The sequence below is a fragment of the Saccopteryx bilineata genome, chromosome 7, assembly GCF_036850765.1.
Source record: "Saccopteryx bilineata isolate mSacBil1 chromosome 7, mSacBil1_pri_phased_curated, whole genome shotgun sequence".
Lineage (NCBI taxonomy): Eukaryota > Metazoa > Chordata > Mammalia > Chiroptera > Emballonuridae > Saccopteryx > Saccopteryx bilineata.
In genome coordinates this window covers 111801332-111813544 of record NC_089496.1, presented here as the reverse complement: position 1 = coordinate 111813544, position 12213 = coordinate 111801332, and the positions used below count along the sequence as shown (strand labels likewise).

At 54.8% G+C, this 12213-nt stretch overlaps 1 protein-coding gene across 1 annotated transcript in view; it reads right to left on the bottom strand.

Annotated features, from left to right (window-relative positions):
* The window catches only part of MGMT (O-6-methylguanine-DNA methyltransferase), a 224652-nt gene that overhangs the window by 166410 nt on the left and 46029 nt on the right, over positions 1-12213 (bottom strand). Inside the window, exon 2 of the mRNA XM_066238916.1 lies at positions 8883-9019. Coding sequence (XP_066095013.1) covers positions 8883-9007 — 125 coding nt within the window. The 5' untranslated portion in view covers positions 9008-9019. The remainder of the gene's footprint in view (positions 1-8882; positions 9020-12213) is intronic.

The window sequence follows — 12213 nt, the reverse complement described above, 5'->3', positions numbered from 1 at the left end:
GGAGGGAGGAGGAGGAAGGAGAAGAGGAGGAGGGAGGAGGGAGAAGTAGGGAGAGGGAGGAGGCGAAGAGGAAGAGGATGGGGAGGAGGATGGGGAGAAGAGGAGGAGGAGAAGAGGAGGAGGAAGGAGAAAGAGGAGGGGGATGAGGAGGGGGGGAGGAGGAGGGGGGGGAGGAGAAGGGGGAGAAGAGGAGGAGGAGGAAGGAGGAGGAGGAAGGAGGAGGAGGGGGAGTTGGAGGGGGAGGAGGAGGGGGAGAAGAGGAGGAGGAAGAGGAGGAGAAAGAGGAGGAGAAAGAGGAGAAAGAGGAGGAAGAGGAGGAGAAAGAGGAGGAAGAGGAGGAGAAAGAGGAGGAAGAGGAAGAGAAAGAGGAGGAAGAGGAGGAGAAAGAAGAGGAAGAGGAGGAGAAAGAGGAGGAAGAGGAAGAGAAAGAGGAGGCAGTGATGGGGGGCATCCTCGAGCAGGGGATGGAGATAGATGCAGCTGGGTTATAGGCTCAGCCCCCTCGTGCAGTCTCAGCACCCCTCTAAAATGGGCACGTCGGCTTTGACCACTTGCTCGCACACGGGCATAGCCTGGAAGTTCACACTGGTGTGTGCACAGGTAAGCAGGCAAACAGATGAGGAAAGATAACTATTCTTCTCACTCCCAAGACCGTAAGTTTTGAGCCGGAGTGTCCAAAGTGAACACAGCTGGGGAATAGACTATGTTAAAGGCCAACATGACTCCAGCTCTAAGTGCCTAAACCCTGGGCAGAACTGTGCCCCCTGGGGACCACCCCCTAACCCCCAGCTGTTTTGAGTCGAGAAGAGTCACAGGGTAAGAAAGGTCAGGTCTACAGTGGTGGCCACCAATGCAACACGTGAGTAGGGGGGCAGCCACTGCGTCCCCCAAGTCCTCCTCCGGAGACCGGTCACCAGCCCTTCCTCACTCCACCGGTAGCACCTTACCCAGCAAGTGGCACCTGCCCTTGATGGAGCCAGGCCCGGACCAAAGGCCGTGCGGGACACGCAGCTCCCAAGCACGCAGAGGCCTGGCGTGACAGAGCAGGGGTCCAGGTGCCGGCCTCCTTCACCGTGTCCACTGCCCCAACGTCCACCTGATGCCCAGCCACCCTGCCTCTTCTGGAACAAGACTCCAGAAGAGATGAAGATGGCTTCCTGGACACGTCAGCACTGTCATAAATTCTACACTGGTTTTCTCCGAGGAGCTTGCTTAACCTAATTCCTCTCCATCTGAATAAGCCTGCTATCCAGCTTTTCAGACCACAGCTCATTAGAAGCAGAGCGGGGAACGGGGTGAGGTCCATACTGGGTGGGAGGCGGGAGCAGCCCAGGGCAGGGGACGAGGGTGACAGCAGAAGAGCACAGAGCCAGGCCTGAGGGAGGTGGCTGGAGGAACCCTGTGGCCTGCAGGCCCCCAACCCCGCTGCAGCCACAGATCCGCAGGCCCACGCCGGACGGGGCACTGCCGTCCTGTCCCGTTCCAGCAGAAATGGCCACTGCACGAATGCTCGGACCCCACGAGTCTCAGGCGGGGTGGACCCCAGCCTTTCCAGAGCATGAGGGCTGCTCTGGAGGAGACCCTGGCCCCAGGCCGCATCAGGAAACGAGGTCCTTGAAGCCATGAGCCCATGCAGGTAATAGAAAGGCGTCCACGCATAGTGGGGGCACTGTGGGGACCAGCTCATGGGACTGCCGCACAGTGTCATTCTCACTGGGCACTCAGGCTGGACTGGCCATGGCTCACGGCCCTCCTTTGAGGGAAGGGGGACAGCTGTGCAGAGAGACAGGAGGCTGTTTCTTGGGGAAAATGCCATTCTTTCAGAAACAGATGGGAACAGAGGGGAGCCCAGTGCCCACGAAAGAGAGCGATCACTCCGAGCAGAGGATTTAAGGATTTTATTCGACATTCCACAGGGGCCTCCCGGCACTTGAAGTTAGCCAACTTACCCCTTTCACTCCCAAGTGCTCTTAACACTCCAAATGTTAGAAACTTTCAAAAAACCCTTCCCTCTGACAGTCTTGCTCACACCCAAACCCACATATTTGTAGCTGTCACTCACCTGCCCCTCTGCCTCCGGCGGGGGCCTGGCAGCCCGACTCGCGTCCCGTCTCTGCCTCCCCGCCACACGGCAACAAAACTGACAGAACTCAAACCGCGCTGCTTTTTCCCAGGTGGGTCCAGAGCCTGAAGACTAAGTCTCAGTGATGGGCTCCGAACACGCCCACCAGCCGCCGGGGAAGACCCTCGCCCGACCCAGGGGGCCCGGGAGCCCGGGGGACAGGCGTCCTGGAGAGACGGGACAGATGCTGTGAGGCCACCACCACCGTCTCTACGTCAGACACGGCACAGCTTCACAGTGGGATGCGCTGTCCTGTGGGTGGAGGACCCAACAGTGCATCAGCCAGAGGGGGACCTGTCGCGGGCCACCTCTCTGGTCACAGGCAGTGTGGGTGACCCACGTCACTCACGCGGAGGCGGTCTCTACGCCGCAGGCTCACATGATGGCGCTTCACTCCCATCCCGGAGCCGCGGCCCCGACTCAGCACGAACCACTCTGCAGGCCCCCCGCATGGCTTGCTGCGCCCCTGGCCTGCCCAGCCTGGGGACCAGGAGCTCTTCCCGAGAAGCATCTGATCCCTGTGCTGCCTGCCCCTTCGGCCATCACCCTGAGAGCCGAGGCCACTGCCTGGCCTCTGAGGACGCTGCCCGGCCGGTGTTTGGAGGCAGACTGGCACAGTCTCGCTCTCGGCAGCATGAGTCAGACAGCGGGCCCTCGCGTCCACTGCCCGCTGGGGATCCCCGGTTCTGACGGCCTCACGGGTGTGGACTGGGGGCTGACAGGTGACAGGGACGGGCACCCCGGGTGCACCGGCACTCAGGCACTGGTTTAGAAAAGGACCGTTTCTGTAAACCCGGAGAGCTTGCAAATGTTCCTCACAGACACATGCTTATTTGACTCAAGAGACCTTAAGGAACACTCTGTAAAATAAAATAATTGCTGTTTTTAAGTGCATACAACACAAATTGCTAGCAGCGCGAGACACCCCATTGGCTGCCATGACACGCCTCAGAGCGGGCTGGGGTGCTATTTTCACAGGGGCGCTTCAAGTGTTGACACTCACGAGTTCCTCTGTGCCTTGAAAGATCAATGATAATCAAGTGTGGCAAGTCTCCAGATCAAAATGTCCCAGCCTGTTGGAGAAAAGTTATGAATTTCCCAGGAAGGTTCTGGTGACGGGCGGACCCTCAGGGACAACCTAGAACCGGCACTCGTCAGACGGACCCGCACAGTGGGGTCAGCAGGTGGCACGGCCCGGGCTGTCCGAGAGTCAAGCAGGCCCCAGGGTCCTCACGTTCTCCTGAGGGTCCGCACAGCATGAAGATTTACAGGAGAGAAATGCATGATGAGGACACTGCAGACCCGAGCTGTTCAAACCGGCAGACCCAGAGTGACTTCCCAAGTCCAGCCTCCCCTCAGAGAGACCCCAGAGGATCTTTTCTCTCATTGGGGTGGTTCCTATGGGAGACCTGACAAAGCCAAAGCCACCAGTGTGTTCGGTGAGCCGGGCGCTCCCTCCCTGATACCACGCAGAAGCCCTGCAGTGACACCCCCCACGATGCAGAGGGCGCAGGCCACGCTGCTCCACCAGGTCGCAGGAGGCCCGTCCAGCAGGCCAGCCAGCCAAGCGCCTCCACGCTCCCGTCTCAGCAGCAGAGCGGGCCGGGGGGAGAGGCCGGGGACAGAGATGCTGACAGCGGCCACGGCCCGAGACACCACGTATGCCCAGGAAGCCGAAAACGGCCTGCATGCAATTTAAAATTTTCAAAATACAGAAGTCTTACGATGGCTTCGCTTGGCTGCAGTCTTTCGTTATTGCACCTATGGGTTTTTCTAAGGAGGTTTCCATAGAAAATGTCACCAAAGTAAGCCTTTGACATGGGAAAGATGAAGGAGGTGCCCTTCTCTCCAGCTTCCTGGACCCCAAATCCTGTGGCAGCTTTTATATATAACACAGCTACGACCCAGGGACGAACAGGCCCATTTTTCAAGGAGTCAAAAACGACAATCAACTTTATGGAAAGCTAAAGCCCCCAAGTAACACTAGAAAGATAAACAGTCTAAGACATATCAGATTCTAGAGCTTGTGGGACGACGACAAAGTCTGTCTGATGACCTCGTGACAACAGAGGGGAGGGACCAGCCTGGCTCTTGTGAGCGGCCGCTGCCTCCTCAGCGTGATGTCTGCTAACAGGAAGCTGATGTTGGCAGAAGTGATAAAATTCAGGCTATTATACCACTTCCCAAACTGATGTTCTTTGACTCTACTCACAAAAATGAGGGGATATTTCAAAATGAGTATGAAGCTATCAAATGTCCCTTATTTTTTCCTAGGGAAGGAAAGACCAGTAATTTAATCTAGACAAAAAGGAGATCCATCACCATATGGAGCCGTATATACAGGGCGAGGCGAAAGGCAGGTTTACAGTTGTTTGTGTATAAAATACAATAATTAATAGTATAAGGGTAAACGGCTCCATGGACGCACAACTGTGAACCGACTTTTGCCCACCCTGTGCAGTCAATCAGGCTAACGGAGGCAGGAGGGGTCCCATGGACCAAGGAGGGTGAGGACAGAGGCCCGTGCCATCAGGACGCTCTGCCCATAGTCCGCTCACCACCGTCCACCCGCAGGGCTGGAGGACACGGCCTTGGAGACGAAAATGGCTCAACTTGGCTGTAGGTGCCCAAACCAAGTCCTGGGTGAGGAAGCTCCTCTCCAGGTGGGGGAGGGCAGCGCCTGATTCTCTTGGGTGAAAGGAATTTCAACCAGAAGTCTCACATGCACACACGCACGCACATGCACATACACGGCATCAAAGGTGAATTTATTCACAGCTGAAGGAAGAGAGGTCACACCAATCCCACACGACTCTTACGATCCTTTCCAAAAAAAAACCAGAAGAGGGGAAGCTACTTCTTCGTATAGTGAGAACACCTGAAACCCGATAAAGACGTCACAAGCAAAGAAAATTGTCGACTAACGTCCCTCAAGTACTTAAAACATATAACTCCTAAACAAAGGAGCAAATTCAAACCAGTAATATGGAAAAAAAAAAAGGATATGAATTAAGTGACATAGCCCAGCGTTTCAATGTTGGGTTACAATCTGAAAATTGACTGACTTCACCACACTTAAAGAGAAAAAAATATGATTACGTTGACATGTGTACAAAAACCATTTGACGAAACATCCTCATCCCGGGAAGGACCTGGGATACCCCACGAAGGCCACAGCGTTCTGCCGGACCGCTGGAAGCTCCCCCACGAGAACAGGCGAGTGGTCCACAGTCACGACCTGCACCTAGCGTGCCCTGAGGCCCTAGCCGGCGCAGTAAGAGTGGAGCCATGAAGGAAGATCAGAAAGAAGCTTACTGTCGTTAACCACAGACATCATGGCTCTCGATCAACAAGCCTCCTAGAGCTAGGGAGTGAGCTCGGTAAGAGTGCAGAATCTAAGAGCAACGTACAAAAGCCAGCTGTTGTATCCCACTAGCAATAAAAGTAAAAAAGTTTGAAACAGACTTAGAATAACATCAGATTATTTAGCAAGCAGATGTACAAAAGACAGGCAAGATCTCTAGGCTGGGAATAAACTGCTGAGAACAGTTAAAGAGAAACTGTTGTCGTGGACTGGAAAATGCACTATTAGGATGTCAGCCCTCCACAAATGGACACAGATGCAATGAGCTACCAGCAATGTACTAATAAGCATTTTTTGGGGGGGGCAGAAATCGAAACCTTGATTCTAAAAGTAATATGGAAAATTAGATCTAAAAGCCAAAACAAACTTTCTTCTAAAAAAAAAAAAAGTTGGGAGAACTCACGTTACCTTAATTCGCAAAGTGATATGATCAAGTCAGCATGGTTCTGACACAGAACAGAGATCACGTGAACAGCTCTCCTGACCCACACACGTGTGGTCAATTGGTTTCTATCAAAGGCACCAAGGTGAATCAATGGAGAAAGTTGTGTTTCCAACAAATAACGCCGAAACAACGAAATAATGTGTGGACAAAGTTAGTTGGGTGCCTCATGACAAAGTAATTCAAGATGATAGCTCATGTACCCAAACATACAAGGCTTTTAAAAGAATTTATAGGAAAATATATTTGTGAAATTACATGTGGCAAGAGTTCCTCCAGACAAAAAAAAAAATGCTAACCAAAGGGGAAAAAAATTAAGTTGGACTTCCTCAAAATTAAAATACTACTAGAAAATAAAAACACAAGCCTCCAACCGTGAGAAAATAGTCACTAGACACACATTTGATAAACCTATAACCAGAACAAATCAATAAAAAACAAGATGGCGCCAATTAAAATAAGCAAAAGACTTGCAGACACCTCACAACGCAAAGGTAGAAATGGTCAATAAGGCATTCAGACTAGGTCAGTAAGAAAGTGCAAATTAAAACCACAATGAGATAACACCTCATACCTACTAGAATCTGAAACGTCTAAAGCTAACACCAGATATTGGTGAGAGGGCACAGCAGCCGAAACACACGCCTTTCTGGTGGAAATGGAGGGGTGCAGCTTTGGGGAACATTGCAGCAATTTCTCATGACATGAAACACACTTGCCGTGCAATCCAGAAATTCCACACCTGAAACTCATTTCAGGAGAAATGAAAACATATGTCCAGCCAGAGGCCGGAACAGGAACGTTCACGGTTTGACTCATAGTAGCTGAACACGGGACAACTCCCATGTCCACCAACCGTAGATTAGATCAACTGTGGGCTCTTCCTACAATGAACAACTCCGTGATTAAAAAGAAGCAAACAAGAAACTTCTCAGTGATACACAGAACATGGGTGAACCTCCTTATCGCTGTCGAGCAGAATCCAATGGAGAAAAGTCTGTCGTGCAACAAGGTTTCCAGGAAGTGGAAGAGCAAATAGAACCGCTCCCCCGTGAGTCAGAGCGCGGGGCCGCCGCCGGGAGTGGGGGCTTTAGTAAAACAGGCACGGGGAACCTTATGGAGGGTTTTCCATCTTGGTTTGGGCGGGTGGTTATGTGGTTGCAAAGCCCTGTACAAGCTCACGTACCCTTACCAATCTAGCAGTTTTACCACGTGATTTTTATTAATTCTGAGTATTCATACAGACTTTTATGCTATTCTGTAACAACACCTCTCTCCTAAATTAACCATATATTTCTGTGTGTGTAGATATAAATAAACCATACGGACGGGTGTCCCCCCAAAATCTACATCCCCATTCCTTCCATACAGAAAGCCTAACTTGAGCCAGTACAGGACAACCCAACCCAGCAGGGCGAGGCGTGCTGTAGCCAAGGAGATGCGTGAGCCGGGTGGCCTTCGTCCGGTCTGCTGCCTGGGGTGTGAGCGTGGTGGGCTGGTCCCACAGGCTGGCCTGCAGCACCAGGTCAAGGACCACGGCCTGGAGGTGCAGAGAAGAAGCCGGAGGGCGGATGAAGCCCACGGACCCTCCAGCCACCCCAGCCGCCTCCACGGGCTCCTCCCGTGCGCGGCCTGAGCCCACAGCCGCACCCACGGATGCCCTCACTTGGCAGGCCCGCGTCTCACAGCTGAACCTAAACCCGGTTGATTCGCAGAGTCCAAAGACACTCCTCGCTCTGAGCTCATGATCCCTAACGAGCATTAACATCTCACAGGCTTGTTTTTCCTTTTTTCTTCCCCAAATTCACTTTAGAGAGTGGTTTTTAAGCCAAAATAAAAATTCAAGCCAATCCCCATGATTTATTGTGCAATTGAACATGGTAAGAGGCAAAATGACATTTTCCCCACAAATTATTCGGTGCCTGTGATTTTCTGAGCAGCGCAGCCAGATGGTTCTCATAGAGCAGAGAGGAGTGTATCACCGCGCTCAAGGGTTTGCTTATTTTCCGTCTAGAAAGACTATTGATTGTAACGTGCAGCTCTACAGGAAAGCTCTCGACAGTGGAGGCGAAAACTGGTATTTATTACAGCACTTGTGCTCATTATGGCCGTCTCTGACAGGGGCCCATTACAATCAATTTTTATGTTTCTTATGTATTTTCTTTATCTAATGTTCTTGGCACTGTGTTTATTAGCCAGTTAAGACAAACACTGAGCTTAGAAGTGGGATGGTTTTTCCTTCTGTCAGAAATAATGAGAACGGCAATTCTGACCCAACTCCTCACAATCGATGAGCGGAGGAAATCCAATGTTACATTCCAGAACAGAACACCGAGGAGAGCTTTAAATTTTTACCTTTCTGCAATTAAGAGAAACACAGCGAGAGTGTTCCCCGGAGTGAGAGAGACGCGTCCTGCTGGAAACGGCTATCCCTGAGGTCAGGCTAGAGAGGGACTCATGGCCTTCCTCCCCAGCCGCGCACCCGTCTGCCGGCGCTCGCTAGGCCCAGGAGCTGCGGACTGAGCCGTTCCAGGACGTCAGTCTGAAGCTTGCCCGGCCCGCTGGGCAGGGAAGGCCGTGCCTGATTGCAAAATCAGGATGAGGCAGGCAGCGGCGTCCAAGAGTCTCCAGAGGAACCCCTGCATCACGTGTGTGGATGCATCAGCCCTCGATGGCCACAGTCGAGCCACTCCTCTGTCAGGGCAGAAACACCTGGGCGCCCCTAACACAAGCGGCCGTCTCTGTGCTTGGTCAAAGGTGGGGGGGGGGGTGACGTGCCGCAAACACAGGTGCAGCCAATGGAGGGCACACACCGGGCCGAGCACTGTGATGGGGCCGAGGGGCGCACGGCTGCGCGCTACCCCCTGCTCTGGAAAACAGAAAACAAGCAGGAGCCGTACCAACTCCTTCGAAGGCTTTGCGCCATCACCCAGAGGGGGTCGCGCAGGACTCACTCAGCGTCCGGGGTCTTCCCTCCCAGCAGCCGGATCCCGTGCAGACCCTGCCCGCAGCCGGAAATCTCGATCTGTCCCAGCGGGCTGGCCACTGTCCTGCAGGTCACGCCGCAGCGCCCGTCCATGCTCCTGCGTGCCTGAAGGAACAACGTCTGGGATGAGTACAGCACACGGGGAGGCTCGTCCCTCTGCGAGCACCGCAGACACCGGGACATTCTCCAAATGTTCTTTCCCCCGTTTCTGGGACTCGCTCATAGAATGTGTCACTTTCACAACACAGTGACGTCGAGGACAGAAAACGGCCATCCATGCCAAGAGCGGAAGCCCGTAGCCCCCTCTCCTTCAACCCCGGGCCCCCCCTCCTCTTCTGGTTATCACCCACTGGGGGCTGAAACGAGACCTCCTCTCGATAGCACCTGAAACGAAGCGACCCTCGCTCCAATAAAGCAACAAAACAATGACCCCACACGGTTCTCGTTAATGAAAACTGAAGACAAAATGTGCTATTTGGAATAAAGCATCTTTAAAAAGAGAGTATTACAAAATGAGTTACAGAAGCAGGGTCAGCCCTGCACTTGACCACGGCCCCTGCCTAAGGAGGCCAGAAGCGCACACAGTGGGAACAAGACACTCTTTAGCTTCAAACCGCACTCACACGTACCAATGCATAAAACGATTCTACAACATATGCCCAGCGTGAGTTCTGATAGATGTGACTTCTGGTCAACATCACAAATGCTAAAAAGGAAGCGTTCGACTCACTCATAGCAGTAAGAAGCCAGCGAGGGGTTCAGGCAAGCTGGTATTTTGTAAAAATCATCCAGAGGCAAGAAGTTGCTAACTGGAAAGGGCTGTGGGGTGACTACCTGGACCAGACAGCACCACCCCACCCGGGGCTCACCCCAGGACTCCCCTTCCCTGCCACCAGCCTCAGCTTTGCTGGGACCAGTCGTGCTCCTTGTCTGCGCACTGACGCTGGCTGCCTTCACGTCCCCGTGGCAGAGGTGGCTGCTGTGACAGGGACGGCCTGGCCCTGAGACCCGGGTCATGTGGCTGCCACAGGAAAGGTCACTCGAGCCCTGCACGGTCCGGGCACCACAGTCTTCCTGCCGGCCCCCCAAGCCCAGCAGCCCAAGTCCTCGGACATCCCTCTTCCTCACCATGGCTGTCACTCCCTTGGCCTGGACACTGCTGTCCCCTCAGTCTGGGGAGCTCTCCCTGCCTACCCAGCCTACACCACAAGGCCTAGCGGCGCACCCCGTAGGGCCCGCCCACAGGGACCTTCCAGTGTGCCGCCCACCTGCTCCTAATACACACGCTAATTGCCAATGGCCGCAGCAGACTGGTACATCCACACCCTCAAAGAGGCCAAGCAGCATTCCCCAAACCACATAGTGGGTGAACAGTACCCCCAGATCCCATCCCAAGCCCCTAGGCTCCGGAGTCACCCTGTCCAACCCCCACACGTTCTGTGCAAACCGACGGGTCTGAACCGGTTCCTCTCTAGCGACCAGGGAGTGCACACGGGATTTCACGCAAACCTCGGCTGGGCACCCGACGTCTGAGATGCAGACGCATCCCACTCCCTGAGTGTCCCGCCTTCCAGGGCACTGCGGCCTGTAGGAGAGAAACCAGACGTCTGAGAGGGTCCTCCCACCCCGTCCACTTCACCAGGTGGGTGCAGAGGTCCCACCCCCAGCCTGCCTCTGATTCTCTGAGCCGCTGTGGGGCTTTTCCCTGCAGGACGAATGACACCTGGCTCACAGGGCTGGCACAGGACCGGCTGGAATGTGTTTGAAGACCTGGCAGCCGGGCAGGACTTGGGCTGAGAGGTTTTCCAGCCACGGTTGACATTTTAACCACATGACATTGGCCTTCACCTTGTCACCCAGGGTGCTCTTTCTAGTCTCCTCTGCAAAATCTTACCCAACAGCATCAAAACCTGATCATTCTTCAAAAGCAGATGGCCACCCCTTCTCCCAGCCCCCTGGGGGCCTTCCCTCATTTCTTGGGGCCAGAATCAATAGCTTCCCTCCTACCCTGCACATCTGGGGACATTTCCCGTCCTCCCGAGCCGCTCGCCAGCAGGTGCTGCAGCAGGAAGTCTGCTACCACGAGTCAGGATCCCACTGAAGGCACATGTACCACACGCACGTGCCGGACTGGACAACCAGTGCGTCCACCTCCCAGGCCAAGGGTCCGGCACTCCATTGTCCAAAGCATATTCCCTGAAGAGTGCTCAGAGAAAGGATCCTTGGGCCCAGCAAGCCGTGTGCACACGGCACCCATCCTGGGAAGCTCAGCCTGCACGCGAGCACGCTGCAGCCCCCGGCAGTCTCGCAGCAACGCCAGCTTAGGTTTGTTTACGGGCTTCACGAGTGAGTTCCCCAAGACCGTGTCCCCTCCCAGGTTGCTGCTTGGAAGCACTAGCCCCCGACAGGCCCGAGGCTGCTTCTCCGCAGATCCAGGCTCAGGAGACCTGGCTCAGGCCCTGGGTGTGGGGCACGACGAGCCACAAGCCCCCTCGGAGGCAGTGCTCCTCATGGCAGGTGTCAGGAGCTGGGACCAGTTCGTTTAAGCACAAAAGCAGTTGACTGAGAGGCTGCTCCCCAGCTCACAGAACTTCTGAGAAGCAGGCTCAGAAAACGGTCGGAACCGGGCTGGCCACGGTCCAGCGTCGCCCACACCAAGCCTTAGGAAACATCTGTGGGGACAGCTATGGACTGCAGGCCTGCAGCTGCTGCTGTTGCCACCGTTGCCCCTGGAAACAGGATGTTGCAGCCACCGTCAATTCCCTGCTGCCCAGACTCCCTGTCACTTGTCTCTGATTCAAGGCCCAGGCAGGAGCCCAGAGCTGGCTCGGGGGCCAGGCCAGCACAGGAAGGAAGGTTGCCAGGATAGAGGGGCTCTGCCCACAGCAGCCCCGAAGGAGGACAGGGACCCGGCGTGGCTGCAGAAGTTCGGACTGCCACACGCCCAGCCGGGAGGAGTGAACATGCCGTGTCCACTCCCCTTCCCGGGCCTCAAGCTGCTCATTAATAAAGTAGGAAGAATAACGCTGACCCTGCCAACCGCACCCAGCTGCTCCGCGGGCCCAGCGGGAGAACACAGGGAAAGCCTGAACGGGCCGGGCGGGCAGTCCTGCAGGGCGGGGACCCACGTCCACCACAGAACACGTCCAGTCCTTACTCCCAGAACGGCCAGGGACACGGATCTGAGCATGCAGAGGAGGGACCAGAGCGGGTCAGGACTAGGGCACAAGGACTCCTACCCCACTACCACTGGGCTCCAACGACAAAATCCCACCCGGACCCTCCCCACCAGCTCCAAT